The 18894-nt window shown below is 43.2% G+C and overlaps 1 protein-coding gene across 1 annotated transcript in view; it reads right to left on the bottom strand.

The window, feature by feature from the left end:
- The window catches only part of st3gal1l3 (ST3 beta-galactoside alpha-2,3-sialyltransferase 1, like 3), a 55896-nt gene that overhangs the window by 22239 nt on the left and 14763 nt on the right, over positions 1-18894 (bottom strand). Inside the window, exon 4 of the mRNA XM_079590019.1 lies at positions 6890-7069. Within this exon, the coding sequence (XP_079446145.1) occupies positions 6890-7069 (180 nt within the window). The remainder of the gene's footprint in view (positions 1-6889; positions 7070-18894) is intronic.

The raw sequence follows: 18894 nt of genomic DNA, 5'->3' as shown, positions 1-18894 counted from the left end.
ATTCGTCGTCATTCGACGTAACTCGAAGTGACAACGAAAGGGAACTCTACGCACTGTCATGTCAGGGTGACGAGTCGGACAGCGCCGCCGCTCCCACCACACGCTGTGCGTAGGGCACCAAGAGCTGAGGGAGCACCAAAAAATAGCCTAATGAAAAATCAATAATTATAATGCCGATATTATTTCAGTATAGAAATGCAGACTTTCCGGGAGACTCCCGCATATTGATAGCGGCTCACTGATGCCCGCAAATTATTTAAAATCTCCCGGAATCTAGAGCGAGCGCGCCCGCAAGACAGAGACTGTGCTCCAAACCGTTTAGCGCGCGCACGGCAGAGAGGGAGAGAGAGCAAGAGACCGCGCGCGTGTGCCTCATGAAGCGCATTTAATATCATTCCCCTTTTTTCTTTTTTTGGATGTAGGTATAGTCAGATAACAATATTTAACAATGTATACATATATTTTTTATATATAATTTTCTTTTCTTTTTTTTATTAAAAAAACCTGCGTTAGATTGAACTGTGAAGGGTCATAGCACTTACATACTGTTGTCCTACTGTTAGTTTAATTGCTTCTATTGTTCTCATTTGTAAGTCGCTTTGGATAAAAGCGTCAGCTAAATGAATTATTGTAAATGTAAATATTTTTAATTTGAATGGTTCAACCGCCCGAATATAATTAAAATATAATTTTTCGTCACGTCATCCGCCCGATCCGTGGTTTATCCGCGGAGTCCACGGCTGTAAACGCCAACCGCGCATCTCTAGTCAGCACCCTTTCTGCCAGAGCTCCACAACGAGCTTGCAAAGTCATGGAATGCACCTTTCTCCGCGAGACTTCACTCCTCCGTCTCCTTGATGCTCTCCCAAGTGGCTATCGGGAGATGCATGGCTTCGCTCACCATGACTGAGAGGCACCTCTGGCTGACGCCAGATATGTGAGGGAGTCGGAGCGGGCCGTTTTTCTGAAAGCCCCCCTCTCTCCTTCCGGCCTCTTTGGCCCCGCTGTGAATGGGATCTAGACAGGCGCACTCATCCAGCCGCCACGGACCGCCTCCCTCTCGGGGACCTCGTCCGAGGATCGCGCTGAAACCTGAGCCCGCAAAGTCCTCCTAGCAGCCGCAAGGAGGAAAAGTTGGTTGAGTCCCGCTTTAAAGGCCGGACTACCATCAAAGTTTCCCGTGTGTTAGAGCCCACTCTCATAAAGCTGGCACGTGCCGCTCGAGTGTTAGATGTAGGAAATGTGTCCACAATACAGTGCCCACGCCTACTCACTGCCCGCTCTGTTACACAGCCGTTCCAAGTGAACAGAAACAAAAAGCCGACACACCGGCTATGGTATAACTGTAAGTCCTGTGCCCGCTCACAAGCGCCCACGCTTACTGTCAAACACAAAACGCCCGGCGCTACACACGGGCTCCGGGCTTCTCTCCATGAAATTTTCCCCACCCAGAGCGGCAGGGTTGTTACCGCTCCCATTGAGCCACTGTATTCAAGCACGATACCTCCGACTCAGGTTCGCGAGCCCGCGCTGTGCGGAGACCGGAACCGAGAGGCCATTCTACCCCTCACCATACATGCAGATGCATGGGAAGTGATCCCGGGGGTGCTCAATATAGTAAAGCAGGGCTATTCGCTGTAATTTGCTCGCCATCCCCCACGCTATCATGCACGGACCGAGACGAGAGTGAATAAGGAAGTAGCACATCTACTTCACGCAGAAATAGAAAAACTGCTAGGCAAGGGGGCCGTAAAGCCAGTACCACCTTCCCAGAGCGAGTCAGGCTTTAACAGCCGGTACTTCCTCGTGCCGAAGAAGGATGGAACCCTCAGACCTATCTTAGATCTGAGACATTAGGGCAATCACACAGTAGAGCATTACAATAATCTAGCCTTTTTCTTCAGGGAGACTACAATGCTCTCGCTGATGCGATACTGTAGTAGACGGTTTGCATAGTTATAATTTTGTCCCTGATATTATCGATCTTATAAGTGAAGAAGTTCATAAAGTCATTGCTGCTGTGTTGCTTGGAAACTTCTGGAGTAGGACTCCAAGGACTCATTTTAATCGTAAGAATCTGCTGTAAATAATGATGTGTCAATTTTCATGTTTCATGAAGTTATGAGCGGGAATGTGTCTAAAATTCTGCATCCATATGTGATTTATATATGGGCCTCTTGAGGGGCTTCTTTTACAAAATATCACTCAAGTTTAGTAAAAAGCCTGAAAAAATTAAGCTGGTTGTATTTTACTTTTTGAGACCTTTCAAATGACTTATGACACAGGATTATCTGAGCTATGATGTATTTAACATATTGCAGTATGTAGTACAACAAAGTATTTGATAAATATTTTTTTTTCTATTTATCAGCAAATAACTCAGCAGTACTTAGGAGTTTATTAAATTGGCTACATTCATTGTAAATTTCAGACTCTAAGCTTTCAAATCAAACCTATTTTAAGTTGATCATGGTCATATTTTAACGACGTTATTTTTTTAGTAACGGGGTAATCTAACTAATTACTTTTCCCATCGTTACAACGCCGTTAACGTTACTGGACGTTAAATGCGGTGCGTTATGCATTGATTGAATAAACTGAGTAATCCGATTCCGAACGCACCCCTGGCTCACAGTTAGTGAGGAGGTGGGTTAATAACGATGTAAGCGATTATGATTGGCTAAGGCAGAGTCATGTTTCATGGTAGCCAATCAGAGCCAGTGTTTTTACACACATGCCAGCACACGCGCCAGGCGCCACACACACACACACACACACACACAACCGCTAAACAGATTTGACAGAGCAGCGGAGATGGCGAGTCAGGAGCAATCCGATGAAAAGTTGGTGGAGATATAAACACTACTTCAAATTCATTGTGGTCAAAGGCAAGAACGTGCATGTAATGTGTACATTATGTCCACGAGCGAAGACTTTGTCGACATCCGTTGTAAGCAACTCTAATTTAATGAAGCATCTCACATTGACACGCGCATCTACAAAGCTAGTGGCAAAAAAAAAAAAAAAGATACCTCCACCACAGATGCTAGTTCGCCAGGTTATTTTCTTGACCAGTTGTCTCAGGTTGAGGGAGTTTTATTTAATTTGCTAGAGTTATGCACTTTATATGGTGTAACTGTTTACTTTTCTTACAAATATAATACTTGAAGTGCAGGATAAACCTCTTGCTGTCTGTCGACGTGCAATAAATATCGAAAGTTATGTACAAACACCCGTCTGTTCTACTCATTTTAACTGACTTGTGAAAACTGCTCACAAAAATCCAAATTCTTTGGATTATAGCAACTTTTTTTTTTAACAGTAACGCAAATAGTTACTTTCCCTGGTAACGAGTTACTTTTATTATAGAGTAATTCAGTTACTAACTCAGTTACTTTTTGGAACAAGCAGTGAGTAACTATAACTAATTACTTTTTTAAAGTAACGTTCCCAACACCGGTGTTCACATAGGTAATACAACAAAAGTCACCAAGTTTCATCCTATTCCGATGAAGCAAAAATTTCAAAACGTAAAAGTTTTCGATAATTTTTGACCGAAGAGGACCAGAGAGATATGGTGGGCTCTTATTCTTCTGGAGAACTTTGGGTTTTTTCTCTGAAAGGTAGGTGTCCACTAGAGGTCTCTTCCCTATACTGTCACCATTACTTCATGACTACATTTCCCATCATCCTGTTTTGTCACTCATTGATTCATTGCACACAGCTGTCTCCCGTCACATTGTCAGTATCTGTGTATTTATATTCCTCTTTGTTTCAGTGTTTGTCACGGAGTCCTTGTTTATGTCAACGCACTTCCAGAGGTCTGTTTATTCCCTGTTCTTGTTTTGTTTCTTGGATTGCTTTTATGGTTTTGACCCTTGCGTGGACTGGATACGATTGTGGATTACCCAATAAATATTACTGCACTTGGATCTGTCTTTCTCGTGTGTGTGTCATGACAGAAGGACTCACAAGAAAGATCCAGCAGTATGGGTTCCCGTATCCATCCTCCCACTACGAAGAGGGAGAGGAGACAGCAGAGGCAAGAACCATCATTCGGTGAGTTAGAACCTCGGATGACGCTGTTTGAGTGCTTTGCGCTGTGGGCTCGAAAGACTGAGGAGACCATGGCGATCAACTCCACCTGAGCCCACTTCCAGCAGCACAGTTCCAGCAGCACACACTTCTGGCCTCTCTTCGACCCTGGGCCAGTGATGTCCAGGCCAGAGCTCCTTCCGCCGTTGATTCCGTTCAGCCCCGAACCTGCACCTTACGGTGACTTCCTCCCTCCCTAATGTCCTTGGGACCGTGCCCGAGCATCCCGCTGTCATCCCGGAGGTTGTCTCTGAACAGCCCGCTGTCGTCCCGGAGGTCGTCCCCGAACAGCCTGCTGCCATCCCGGAGGCCGTCCCCGAACAGCCCGCTGTCGTCCCCGAGGTCACGTCCGTGCAGCCCGCTGTCGTCCCGGAGGTCGTCCCAGAGCCGCCCACCATCAATCCTGCCACGGCCAAGAGGGCTGCCTTCCTTTTTTATGCTATGATTGTTCTGCGTGCGTGGAGTAAGCACATGAGCTCTGCCGATCCAGAGATTGTTCACGTCACGTCTGCCGATCCAGAGACTGTTCACGTCACGTCTGCTGAGCCAGTGTCTCCGGACAAGATGGCCGCCGCCGAGCCCGAGGGTTCGTCTGCTTCGCCCTGGTCGCCCGAACAATCAGAAGCTTCCAGAGAGCTCTTCGTATTTCATTTTGTGTTCAGGGATGACATGGAGTTAATTTTGCAGGAATGTAAGGACAAAATGGGCCTAGGAGTGAATTGTTAATTTTGAAAATTTGTATTTCTGCAGGATTGTCATGACAAAATGGGCCTAGGCGTGAATTGTTCAATTGATACATATCAATTTAATTATTTGTTGTGGACATTGTTATTGTTTCTTTTAAAAAGGTGCTGCTTTCTCTCTCTCTCTCTTTTTTAGATTTGTATTGAAATGTTTTAGTTTACATATAGACAAATGCGTGCTGCACATGTTCTTGGCTTTGGAGTAAATGTGTATTTTGAGTCTTGTGAATAAAGTATATTTCATATAATATGGCCATGAGTTTCAAGCATTATTTTTCAACATCATGATCAGGAAGTAACTCTCATAAAACAATAAAAGGGATAACTATATACTACACAAGATCAATGTTTTAAAATGTGTATTGTACTGTACCTTAATGTATCATTATAACATACATATAAAGTATGACGTTTCGTGTGTAATAAAAGCAAATTATGCTCAAATCTTAGGAGGTGCTACTCTGCTTAGAACGTAAGCTCCGCCCCTCACTTCCGGTTCTAAGGCTGGGGTTCTGGCGCTGGGGTTCTGAAAGTGGTGGTGCTGCGGGTCTGCAGCTGGATGACAGAAGCCACCTGATGTGGACAGGTGTAAACGCACCGTGTCCTGATTGGCTTATGATCCGATCTGCTTGATCGGATCATGGTGATCGCATGTTAATGCCAAGACTGTAAACGCAGCCTCTGTAATATCTCTTCTCTATCTGCCTTTTAGTCTCAACTTAAAATGTATTTGTTTGAAATGTGTTTCCAATTAATTGTATTTGATGGCTTTGTGTTTATTTTAAAAAAAAAATTGTGTTTTGTTTGTTGTAAATGTTCTTCAACTACCTTTAAGCGACCTTGGACTTGTGGAAAGGTGCTAATCAAACTTCTTCTACATCTTCTTATTCTTCACTTAAATCAGATTTCTTCCCCATTCTGATGCTCAGTTTGAACTTCAGCAGATTGTCTTTACCATGTTTACATGCCTATGTGATAGATGGAAATAATGTGTTTTACTAGTAAGTCATAGCAAGCATTTGAGTAAGCAGTAGAGTAGCAATTAATGGGTTAATATTAAGGTAATTTTGCCATTCTCATAGTTTAATGGTATATCATATATTATGGTTAGAGTTGTTACTGTTAGTTGCAGCAGTTATAGTACAGTACTTTTCTTATTTCTGATTTTTCATGTGCAAAATGTCATTCTAACAACAGCAGCAGTAAGAGTGAACAAGAGTGTTGTAGTTACTGGAGAGCTCCAGCAGGGGGGACATTTGAGCTATGTTACAGTGCACCTCACTTCCTCCCTTCAGTCATTACACACATGATGAGGAAAGTTTGTCTGTGCATCTTTCATTCAATTATTCCCCTTTTCAGGTATGAATCTTTTATAATATGGGTTATTGTTTACCAGTGTATATGTGAATGGGTACATGTGTCGAGGAGAGTGTTTTTAGCACAGTTAGTCGAACATTGTGAAGTTAGGACGTTAATTACACGACGACGAGTAAGCTAGCCAAATGAGCCGTTACGTTAGCAATGTTAACCGCGACACAGTGGATGACGGCCCTAGATATGCAGTGACATTGTGTTTATCGTAGCTTTGTTCTATATACGGTTCTAAAATATACTGAGTATTATTAGAGGTGTAAAGTGTTATGTATGTATGTTATCAGCATACTTGTGTTTTGTATCCCTTGTGTATTGCCGTATTTACTCTGTAGTTAAAAGTGGGAAATACTTCTGCAGATATAATTGCTGGTTAGAATTGTATAACGCTTGTATATGTAAACTGTACTGACGTTGCATATGGGTTTTTATATTCAGTCATTACACACATGATCTGAGGAAAGTTTGTCTGTGCATCTTTCATTCAATTATTCCCCTTTTCAGGGCTTTTACACCTAAATGTATCAAGTTGCTGCCATGTGATTGGCTGATTACATATTTGCATTAATGAGAAGTTAAATAGGTGTAGCCTACCTAATAAAGTGGCCGGCGAGTTTGTTTTACACAACTGAAATCACAATGGCATTGTCATGCGTGTTCATTTGTTAAACTGGTCTTACCGATCAATGTGTTTGGTAGTAAAGACACTAATGAGCCACTGCAGATCCAGAGTCTTGAACGGAATCAGCACCAGATGGGTGGAGTTGTCCATGTCCACAGCACTCTCGGGGTAGATAATACGGTGAGTGGTCTTAAACCCCACATCCCTCTCAAAACCCTCTGTTGGGCCCTTGTTAATCCTGAAAAAAAGCAAATATCATTTAGCTAGAGTTTTTTTTATAAGAGTATATATGTAACGTACGGAAGGAGGCGGTCGGATCCATGTGCAGCACTTTATTTAAATTTACACACAAGAAGACAAACTCAAGCAGACAGTTCAACAAAGGGCAATCCGGTAACTCGTGGTCAAAACAGGCTTAGGTCGAGGCAGGCAGCACAGGTTCATAAACGGTCCAGATAACAGGCAAGGGTCAAGAGTCCAGGGAAACACGGAATACTAAAACAGGGAATAATGCTCGGAGATGTACGCTTATAGTGTAACAAGACTTCGCAAAGGACACAGGGAAAACTCAGGTTTAAATAAGGAACTCAATAACAGGTAATCAAACACAACTGAACATAATTAAACAATAATGAGTCCATGGTGCAAAATACCACAGGAAGAGAGTGCCCTCCAGTGGCTCATGCGGGCACTCCAGCCGCTGATTGTCACATAACCCCCCCTCTAAGGAGCGGCTTCCAGACGCTCTTAAGAGCTCCGGGGGGAGGTCAACGGGGGATGGGATGGAGGGCCAGGCCCGTGCAGGGGAACAGGACCAGGACACAGCCAAGGCGGGCCTGGACCATGGAGCGTGGGCGACCAGGGTGGAGAACATTCAGAAGGGAGCCAGGGTGGAGCACACTTGACACAGGACCAGGGCAGAGCACACTTAACAGGGGACCAGGGCAGAGGACACTTAACAGGGGACCAGGGCAGAGCACACTTAACAGGGGACCAGGACAGAGCACACTTAACAGGGGACCAGGGCAGAGCACACTTAACAGGGGACCAGGGCAGAGCACACTTAACAGGGGACCAGGGCAGAGCACACTTAACAGGGGACCAGGGCGTGGGGAGCACAGGGCTGGACAGGACCAGTGACATGAACTCAGGCGAAGGTGGACGTGCAAAGGTCCCTGTAGACGTCGCCTCCGTGGCCCTCACAGGGTACCTACGGCCCCCCCCAAAAAAATACTTGGGGAAATCTACGGCTAAAGCCTCCAGGCTGGAAACCACCACAGGAAGAGGCGCAGGTAACACAAGGCGAAGAGGCGGGGCCGGCAGGGCGAGGCGCAGAGGCGGGGCCGGCAGGGCGAGGCGCAGAGGCGGGGCCGGCAGGGCGAGGCGCAGAGGCGGGGCCGGCAGGGCGAGGCGCAGAGGCGGGGCCGGCAGGGCGAGGCGCAGAGGCGGGGCCGGCAGGGCGAGGCGCAGAGGCGGGGCCGGCAGGGCGAGGAGTCTGGGAACGCCCTCCGGAGCCTGGCGAGCCCAACGAGTCCTCCTCCTCCTTCTGCGACGGCGCTTCACTGGGCTTGATTCATTACAGGATGCACTTGACTCAGTAGACTCACAGGATGCAGTAGACTCAGTAGACTCACAGGATGCACTTGACTCAGTAGACTCACAGGATGCAGTAGACTCAGTAGACTCACAGGATGCAGTAGACTCAGTAGACTCACAGGACTCAGTAGACTCAGTAGACTCACAGGATTCAGTAGACTCAGTAGACTCACAGGATTCAGTAGACTCAGTAGACTCACAGGATTCAGTAGACTCAGTAGACTCACAGGATTCAGTAGACTCAGTAGACTCACAGGATTCAGTAGACTCAGTAGACTCACAGGATTCAGTAGACTCAGTAGACTCACAGGATTCAGTAGACTCAGTAGACTCACAGGATTCAGTTGACTCAGTAGACTCACAGGATTCAGTTGACTCTTTCGAGTCGGCTGGCACGCGCTCAAACTCCGGTTTGACTGGCGAAACCTCCGCTGTCTCTGGATTAGCAGACTCAACAGGACCAGTGTGAAATCCGGGCTCGCGGGATCCAACACGATGAGTGGGTTTGGCAGAAACGGTATATTTGAAAGCCCCTCTGACGGTTATCAAGGGAGGATCAAACAGTTTAGCGATATGAGTCTTCAGTGGCGTGCGGAATGAGAGAGAGAAATCCGCCGCATACGAACCTCCCCGGCGCAGGGACAAGAGCAGTTCCTCGGGATCCTCCTCTCCTGCGGGGAGTTCAAAAGCCTCTCTGAATCGGGCGACAAAAACGGCATAAGAGGGGAACGAAATTCGACCTGGTTCCCAGAACGCGCCTGCCCACTCCAGAGCCTTTCCAGTGAGCAGTGAGCAGATGAAGGAAACACGGTCGTAATCCGAGGTGTAAACCTGAGGCTGATGATTAATATACAAGCTGCACTGCTGAAGAAATCCTTCACACGCCCCAGGTGAGCCATTAAACTTTTCAGGAAGGGACATACAAGGATAGCTAGATGCAGTACTCACACTGGGTTGCAATGGAACAGGTGCAGCGGGAGCTTGGGCTTGATTAGCGGCTGTGCTTGAGCTCTGCGGAGACAAGGATTGCGTTGAGCTTGCTAGTTCCTCGAGGAGAGATGTTAGTCTCGTCAGCTGTAACCGATGAGAGGCTAGCATGGAAGCTTGGGTCTTGATCACGGTGGATAGATGCTGAAAGACTGCTGGATCCTCGTTTGGCGAAGTCTTCTGTAACGTACGGAAGGAGGCGGTCGGATCCATGTGCAGCACTTTATTTAAATTTACACACAAGAAGACAAACTCAAGCAGACAGTTCAACAAAGGGCAATCCGGTAACTCGTGGTCAAAACAGGCTTAGGTCGAGGCAGGCAGCACAGGTTCATAAACGGTCCAGATAACAGGCAAGGGTCAAGAGTCCAGGGAAACACGGAATACTAAAACAGGGAATAATGCTCGGAGATGTACGCTTATAGTGTAACAAGACTTCGCAAAGGACACAGGGAAAACTCAGGTTTAAATAAGGAACTCAATAACAGGTAATCAAACACAACTGAACATAATTAAACAATAATGAGTCCATGGTGCAAAATACCACAGGAAGAGAGTGCCCTCCAGTGGCTCATGCGGGCACTCCAGCCGCTGATTGTCACAATATATTTAACACACATTTTTATTTGTATTCAATGACTTGCATAAAACATATTTGTAAATCTTGCTTTAAAACCGTTGCGCGCGCGCACACACACGCACACACACACACACACACACACACACACACACACACACACACACACACACACACACACACACACAAAACAACAACAACAAATGAACATCTACAAGAACAATACAACAACTTCAGATACGATTGAATCATCAGCTTTATTACCTTACTTTTTGTGAAATCTGTGGGTTGACAATACAGTAGTTATTCAATACTGGTGTTGTGGAAGAATATAAAGATAAACCTAAAAAAAAACCTGCTGACATCTGAAGAGAGGTTTTGAAGACTGTGTTGTGGCAAAAACAATATTTAACAAACACAGCATCCCAGCAAAAGAGACGTCAAGATCCAAATTGTATTTAAAAGAAAAATATACATTTATTCTTGCAAGAATAGTTCCCATTCTAGCCACACAGGCCAGCTGCAGGCTGGGGTGAATCCCCCAACCCTTACAGACCAGTTTGCAGGGCAGAGTGAGACACAGATAGGTGTTTTGCTGGTAGTTTTATAATGTCCTTATCAATGTATTCTCTAAACACCCACCCCAGAGGGCAGGAACTGAGGAACCCCCATGGTTGCCTCAACCCCTCCCTAGCCTGGGGATCTTCTCACCTCTGAATCACACACAGCTGTATCAACGTTACAACATAAAGCTCAAAATACAGAACACATGGCATTCAATTTTATCATTGAAAAAACAAGATAAGAAATACAAGATTAAAATCGCCACTACAAATTCTCCCTTTTTATCATTCTCTGATAACCAAATAAACGCAACAATTTTAAGTCATTTCATCACATTTATGCCTTTCATTTCTGTATAACTGCTCACTTCTACTTGAACCTTGTTGAAGGAGCAAGCAAGTAAATATTTTATCTGAAGCAGGGCTAAATGGATAAGCACTGTCACCGCATTCCCGATAAAATCAGACCCGCATTCACTCCAGTATAAACAAGAAATTGTATAGATTGTCATAGTATGAAAACCATATCAATTCAACACCCCTGGTTGATTTGAATAAACATACAAAAGAATAAAAATTATAACACAACCCCTCATTTCAAATCCTGTCCTGCTTTCAACCCTTTTTACATTTCATCGTCCTCAGAAAGAAAAAAAAGAAAAACAAAACAAAACAAAAACATACCATTTCACTGTAACTGTAACACTGTAAGTCTGCATAATTTTGTTCATCCTTCTAACCAATGTTGTTCGAAATTAACTCTAATATTTCCATTACGGACCGTCTTTTTTCTTATTACACATCAATTAATAGATTTTCTACATTTTCACCAATCAAAACACTCAACCCACTTTGCTCATGTTAACAAAACAACATTATACATTTGGAACAGAATCAGTTCTGTTTGATGCAATCCATCCTGACATCCTGCAAAAGAAAAATTTTACATCATACGCTTGCGTATGTGTGGCACCTTTCTTTCTGCCACAAAAATAACCCGGGCCAGGATATTTTGTCAAATTCATCCATAGCCATGATTTTACTGGCATGGTCTGCCCTGTATCAAAAGTCTGCATCCTCTGTAAAGAAAAACAAATGTCAAATAGTTTATTTTATGTTGTGCTGGCGTTTCCTGTTGAAACATTTCTTGTTATTAGCACACTTTACAGACAACACTTTTGTTAGGGAGAAGAATGACTTCTTGCAGGGTTTTACTCAATTAAACCCAGGGTTCTCTCAACATTTATTGTTCCACCAGTTCGATGGCTTTCATCCAATCTGAACCCCTTAGTAAACCATTATTGGCAATAATTGTTATATCCCCCTCTTGATGCAGGACTCATCACCGACTCATGCATCAATTTAACATAATGATTTTTATATATATTTTGCCATCTACTACACTAACCCCAAACGTTGTCCTTCAGTCCAATTTCCTCCAGACATCTTTCTCTGCCTCTGAAACTAAATGTTACTTTCTTCACTCTAAGCCACAATCTCATCTTCTTATCAAAGTATTTGAAATACAAATGGCCCTCACTCTCACTGCGTATCCTGCTTTTCAGGACTGCTCTCAACAGTTTGTCTCTCAACTCAATCTCAATTCTCAGTCATCTACAAACATTTTTAAATTTTGATCCACATCAGTAAAACAACATTCTCGCCCTTTGTTCACATAAATGTTAAGGGCTCTCTGGATAATTTGATATTGATCTTGCCAAGTTTTTACTGTATTGTTGCTGTTAAAATCTATAACTTATTTGATTTCAACCCACTATGGACGGCGATCTACAACTCCACAATTCCAACTTCCATCAGTACTTAAACTGATCTTGAAATTCATTCAAATCTACTGTATATCATAAATGACAAAAGTAATTACTACCGGACGGAGCTTGATGACCAAATCGATTCAGAATTATCAACTTCTCTCAAATTTGTCATTCGCCTTCACCCATCTGTAATTGATAAAACATTAATGACACATCTATGCACACTATTCAGACTATGAATATAGCTTCCACTACCTAATACCTAAACTCACACTTACCAAGACATAAACTGCAGTCACCGTTAAACACACACAACTGACTATGAACCGCTCATATTTCGTATTCATATCTTTTCTCTAAAAAGATTTACATTTTAATTGATATTTTAAACGTTGCATTTCCTGTAGCTTTTATCAATAACATTTTAATGGCCTCTTAACCATTTTCAAAACATGTCTTTATAAAAATGTATTTTATAAAAGCCAGCTGTGTGGTTTTGATTCATTATCATTAATTTGTTTCAGCTTTTCTTTTGCTGGCCGAATACAGAAAGACAAAATATCAATCCTTCCTCAAGCAGTCTCTCGTAACACGCATGACTGCTGCTTTCTCTAAACAAATGCTCTTTTCAACAGCCTTCTAAGACTGTAATTTAGACAAAATTTTAATTATTTACACTAACCTTTTGACCATTGTTATCCAGACTTTTAACCACCACCATGTCTTATAATGGCCCTTTGTCATGTCCAATGACCTTCATTAGTCAAAATTCCTTGCCCTTAAGGCAACTAACATCTTAAAATGTTTTGTTAATGTCTTCACAGCAGAAAATTGCATTCACCTCATGGTCTGAAAACATTCTTTGTGTTTGGAGTCCCTGTGCCCGCTGTCGCTCCCACGCTATAGGTGACAGCTGTGACTCTATCATATTATTTGCATATTACTGAGATTAGAAGCAATTGTCTCTATGATAAATAAGCTCTTTTAAGTGAAGGAGCATTTAGATATATATACTGGAGCGGAAGTTGGATCGGAGCAGACTTATAATTTCTTATAGACCCCCTTTGATGCCCTTGGCCCTACAGAAGCATCACAACCACTCCCTTTTCATAGAAAACACCTATCTAGCCTGGTGGGCAGGTGCTCAGTGGCCGGTGTAGTCCTGTCTTAGGTTGTCCCCCTACTGGCCACCGGAGAATCTTACCCGTCTTTGGAATCTACACCTCATTGCGCACTGATTATAGCTCTACTTCACTTGAGCAGAATTATCATAGTTTGTTTGTTAAGATTTTTTTTTTTCGTTCTTTTTTTTTCAAGTGTTTCTTGGGTTTGAAAAGAGGTAATCAAGAACCATCCCATCTAACGGGAACGTCCAATATTGATCAAAGAATTATCTTCAATCTAACATTTAAACAACAGTATTTAATCAATCACAACTGTACATTCAGTGTACTGTTACTTCTGTAGCCGGAGCCATCGGTCCGTTTCATGGTGGCGGCTAAAATCAGACAAAGAAGTCACTTTTCCTAAAATAAACAAGTCAAAAACAGTATTATTTTAAAGACTTTTTTAAAGTAATTCAGTTTTACTTCTAAAACATTTACAAATTGTCCTCTAAATGTATAAATAATTTCTTTTCATTTCTGTGTCTATAGTTTCCAACTGAAACACTGTGTTTTATTATCTCACAGGTAGGTCCTTCAGGGTCGCATGGAGAGGTGAGGTATCCAAAGCACATAACCTGACTACAGGGGTTCCTTAGGGTTCAGTTCTTGGACCGCTCCTCTTCTCCATTTACACCACATCACTGTGACCCATCATACAGGCACATGGCTTCTCTTACCACTGCTATGCTGATGACACCCAGCTCTACCTCTCATTTCAACCTGATGATCCCACAGTAGCTGCACGTATCTCAAGCTGCCTGGCGGACATCTCGGCATGGATGAAGGAACATCACCTGCAGCTCAACCTTGCAAAGACTGAGCTTCTCGTCCTCCCTGCCAATCCGTCTCTACAGCACGACTTCACTATCCAGATAGATTCAACTTTAATCACCCCATCAAGGTCGGTCAGAAACCTTGGAGTAACATTTGATGACCATCTGACCTTCACAGACCACATCACAAAGACAGCTCGATCATGCAGGTTTGCACTGCACAACATCAGGAAGATCAGGCCTTTCCTAACTGAGCATGCAACACAACTTATCGCTCAGGCCTTGGTTATCTCTAGACATGATTACTGCAATGCTCTTCTGGCTGGTCTTCCATCATGTGCAACTAAACCTCTACAAATTATCCAGAATGCTGCAGCCCGTGTTGTCTTCAACGAGCCCAAAAGGGCCCACGTCACTCCTCTGTTCATCTCTCTGCACTGGCCACCACTCGCTGATCGCATCAAGTTCAAGGCATTGACGCTTGCTTACAGATCGACCACAGGCTCAACTCCCTCCTACTTTCACCCGCTCCTACGAGTCTACATCCCTACCAGAAGCCTGCGATCGGTCAATGAGCGACGGCTCGTTGTACCATCACAGAGAGCTACAAAATCACTCTCCAGAACATTCTCATTCACGGTTCCATGCTGGTGGAATGATCTCCCTACCCTCGTCCGGAATGCAGATTCCCTAACTACATTCAAAAGACAACTGAAAACTCATCTCATCTGTGAGCACTTGACATAAAAAAAAAAAAACTATTCCTTTAATCCTCCCTTGTTTGCGTTATTTTTGCCTCTTCACGATGACTCGCTTGCTGTAGTCCTCCGTTGTAAGTCGCTTTGGATAAAAGCGTCTGCTAAATGACTAAATGTAAAATGTAAATGTAAATGTATTATAAATATCTTATTATCATTTATAACACAGGCTCAGATAACAGCTTTTAGCTGACATTCGAATGAGAGAGAGACTTTTGAGGCATTCAGGACTAATATTTTGCACTTTCATAAACTAACTTCAGACTTCATCTATCATATTTTAACTCTAGCCTAGCTTGAGTTATCTTTTCTATAAATTACATGCATTTTCAATTCAAGGATGCTTTTTATAGGTTTCTTTTCCCCATACAGGTAATTTAGACACTAAAAATTTCCATTTAGAATGAGTCTCTGTTGCACTGAAACTGTGGCAGTTTCAGTCACAGCACACATCAAATTCAGATAATCAAATTGTTTTCAACCAAATCATAAACTTTATCTTATTTACAATCAACACATCAGCTTCTTTCATGGTTAACATCTAGTGTATATATATCTATGCACCAGTCTGCGCACACGTCACACAGAAGGAAGCGCCCGCGCCCTTAGATCACTTGGACCTGGCTGTGTTACAAGAGGTAAAAACTATATAAATACCGTTAGTTTTCTCACACAAACCGCTCGTTTCATGTCTTAGGCCATCAATGTGTACTTACGATGGGAAATTGTTTAATTTGGACCATGGGGAATTGTTTTAATTTAGACTCTGTGCATGCTCTTTGAGACAATGACCATAGACCTGCATGATATGACTGTCAGACAAGAACGGTTTGAGCTAAAAATATCAAAATTGAAACTACTGCGGAAAAAAAGACACCTACATCTTGGATGCCCTTGAGGTAAGCTAAAACATACCAACATTTAATTTCAAAGTGAACTATCCCTTTAAGTCTACGAGGTAGGGCTGGATTCTACTTTTAGGTCCAGGTTGATCAATCACCGTTCGCTCAGGTCCAGTTGGGCACTTTCAAGGAATCCTCCCTTCTGACACCAATTGTTGTGGCAAAAACAATATTTAACAAACACAGCATCCCGGCAAAAGAGACTTCAAGATCCAAATTGTATTTAAAAGAAAAAGATAAATTTATTCTTGCAAGAATAGTTCCCATTCTAGCCACACAGGCCAGCTGCAGGCTGGGTTGAAACCCCCAACCCTTACAGACCAGTTTGCAGGGCAGAGTGAGACACAGATAGGTGTTTTGCTGGTGATTTTATAATGTCCTTATCAAAGCATTCTCTAAACATCCATCCTGGGCTGGAGGAAGACTAGGGCTGTGTCCGAAATCACCCCCTATACCCTTAAATATGACATTATGGTATCAGAAACCATAGTGGATGTTATTGAGTGCACTCTTCCAATCACATAATGCACCTCAACAATGAGTGTACAACTGATGTACGCTCAATGGCTAGACTCGCAGGGGTCGGCAACAGGCGGCCAGAGCGGCAACAGCCCGTGCCCGCAGTTAGATTATTTTGATAGCGGCTGGTTCTGAAATTTACTCACAAAAACTATGTCTTCAGTGAATTTGCCTTTAAAATAAAAGTACAAGAACGTTTTTGCAGCAGAGTTTTATTTTGAAATTAGTTAAGAGCTTTTAATTTTAAAAGTCTTAGACTCTTAGGGCCCTATTTTAACAATCTGAAATGCAAGTATCAAACGCGAAACGCAAGTAACTTTGTGGGCAGATCTAGAGCTCTGTTGCTATTATACCGGCGGGATAAATGACTCTTGCGCTAATACAATTTAGCATTGCTAATACAATGCTAAATACAATTGCTAATACAATGCTAAATCAGATATACAATAACAATTTAAGGAAAAATTTACATTACGATGTCTAAAAATCAATTTCAATAGTAACATTACATTGGGTTTAATTAGTCTTTTAGTGAGATCTACTAATATTGTTAGTGCCGAGAATTTTCACGTGTGTATAGATCCACAAATTCGGTTTGATTTCTTTAATGGTCTAGTGGTAGATATTTTGCCAAGCGTGTCAGAGGTTACGGGTTCTAATCCACACTCGTATCGTTGTTGTTGTTGTTTTCTCTCTCATCAAAACGTACTCTGTTACTGACGCAACCTCGGTTCTCTCTAGAGAGAGGAACAAGTACTGTGTATTATACTACGCATTGGGGAAAATCCTTTTCCACGAGAATACTGAAGCCAAAAATTATCCTTAATTTTGTATAAATGTAAAACGCGTTGCCGCAGCATACAGACCTAGGCGAGACAGCTCGCGAGCTGATTGGCTGCTGTGCGGGCAACTGCTTCGCGCCCTCCCGCGTCACGTGGCTTGGGGCTATAAATTGCGCTCGCAGGCTTAACTCTGTGATTTTTAAAGGGACACTATGCAACATTTTCGTGTTTATTAATCATCTTCGTAAGTCGGTATATGGTTAAATGACTCATTACAGGGTGAATGAAGACTCTCTCGCCCCCCCCGTCCCGCTTGCAAGTTTGGTGTATCCGACCCGCGTCCTTCAGTCTCGCAAAGTCTCGCACAGTCTCAGACATCGCGAGAAGCAGGATCAGTTTAGGGCAAACATTCCCAGCACAGAGGCAGGCTAGCTGTTTTTTCAAACGTGTATAATGGCAGAGCCGGTGAAGAAGCAGCGAAAACAATTGAGTGAAGAAGCAAAGAAAAGGAAAAGAGCTTCAGACCGTGTGAAGGCTCGCACACGGATTAATAGGTCACGCTTTTTCAGAATGGCGAGAGCTGAAAGACAGAGAAGGCTCCAAGTCAGATGCAGACCTCGCATTCTTGCTTTTGCGCTAGTAAGTAACACTTTGATATTTTATTGTTGTGCATGTTCTCAGCGAGCTAAGTGGCTAGCGGAGATTTTGGCTTGATCTAATGTTAGCTAGATGGATGCTGTGTGGCTAAATTAGCTTGCATGTTGCATCCAGGTGTTACTTTGCTTTTATTTGGCGCAGGTGTAGCTTTTTTTGCAGTGCGCTACATAGTGTAGAAGTCGATGGCTCACCGATCACATTCTGTATTGATCCATAATATGCTACAAATCCTCGTCAACCACAATGAAGTCCAGACTCAAAATATTTTCCATGACCGTCTTGTTTGTAAATATAGAAGTTACATGGGCTGACCAAGTTACTGTTAGTGACATATATATATAATGCTCATGCACACTTCCAAAAAAAAAAAAAAACACGAAACCATTAGTTCGCCTCGTTCATATCGTTCATTCCCGGTAAAAATACTAGTATGCATGACAACAACACAATAAATAAAAAAAACTCGCCATCAGTTGGAAAGAAAATATTGCTTTACTTGCCTCGGTAGACATAACTGGTTTTGAAATAGCCGGTTGCTCTGCTCAGCCGGGTTGACAGCTGATCAGCTGGGTTGCTCGTGGCGAGGGGGGAGGGACAACAGTTCATTTTTACGACAGTGTGTTTGAAAGCATTTACTACCAGACACTAGGGGGAGCACCGTAGAGAAAAAAACACTCAAAGTTGCCTTGTGTCCCTTTAACAGTGAAGCAACAACAGAGTGCACGCACGACAGGATACGCAGTACTCGTTCCTCTCTCTAGAGAGAACCGAGGTTACGTTAGTAACCGAGTACGTTCTCTTACGAGAGATACTCTCGTACTGCGTAGTATACTACGCATTGGGGATCATGATATAAAACGTCGTGCGTGCTAGGATCCGACACCATAGACCCAAAGCGACCAGCCGGGGTACATACAGTGCATAATCACCCAGGGGACTCACGGGAATCCTGGAAGAAGAGGGATTCAGCCTCTATCTTCCTAAAAAAGGCGGCTAGAGCGACCCTGCTAT

Source organism: Phoxinus phoxinus (assembly GCF_949152265.1).
Source record: "Phoxinus phoxinus genome assembly, chromosome: 19".
In the NCBI taxonomy this organism is placed as follows: Eukaryota; Metazoa; Chordata; class Actinopteri; order Cypriniformes; family Leuciscidae; genus Phoxinus; species Phoxinus phoxinus.
This window is presented reverse-complemented; position numbering and strand designations above follow the sequence as displayed.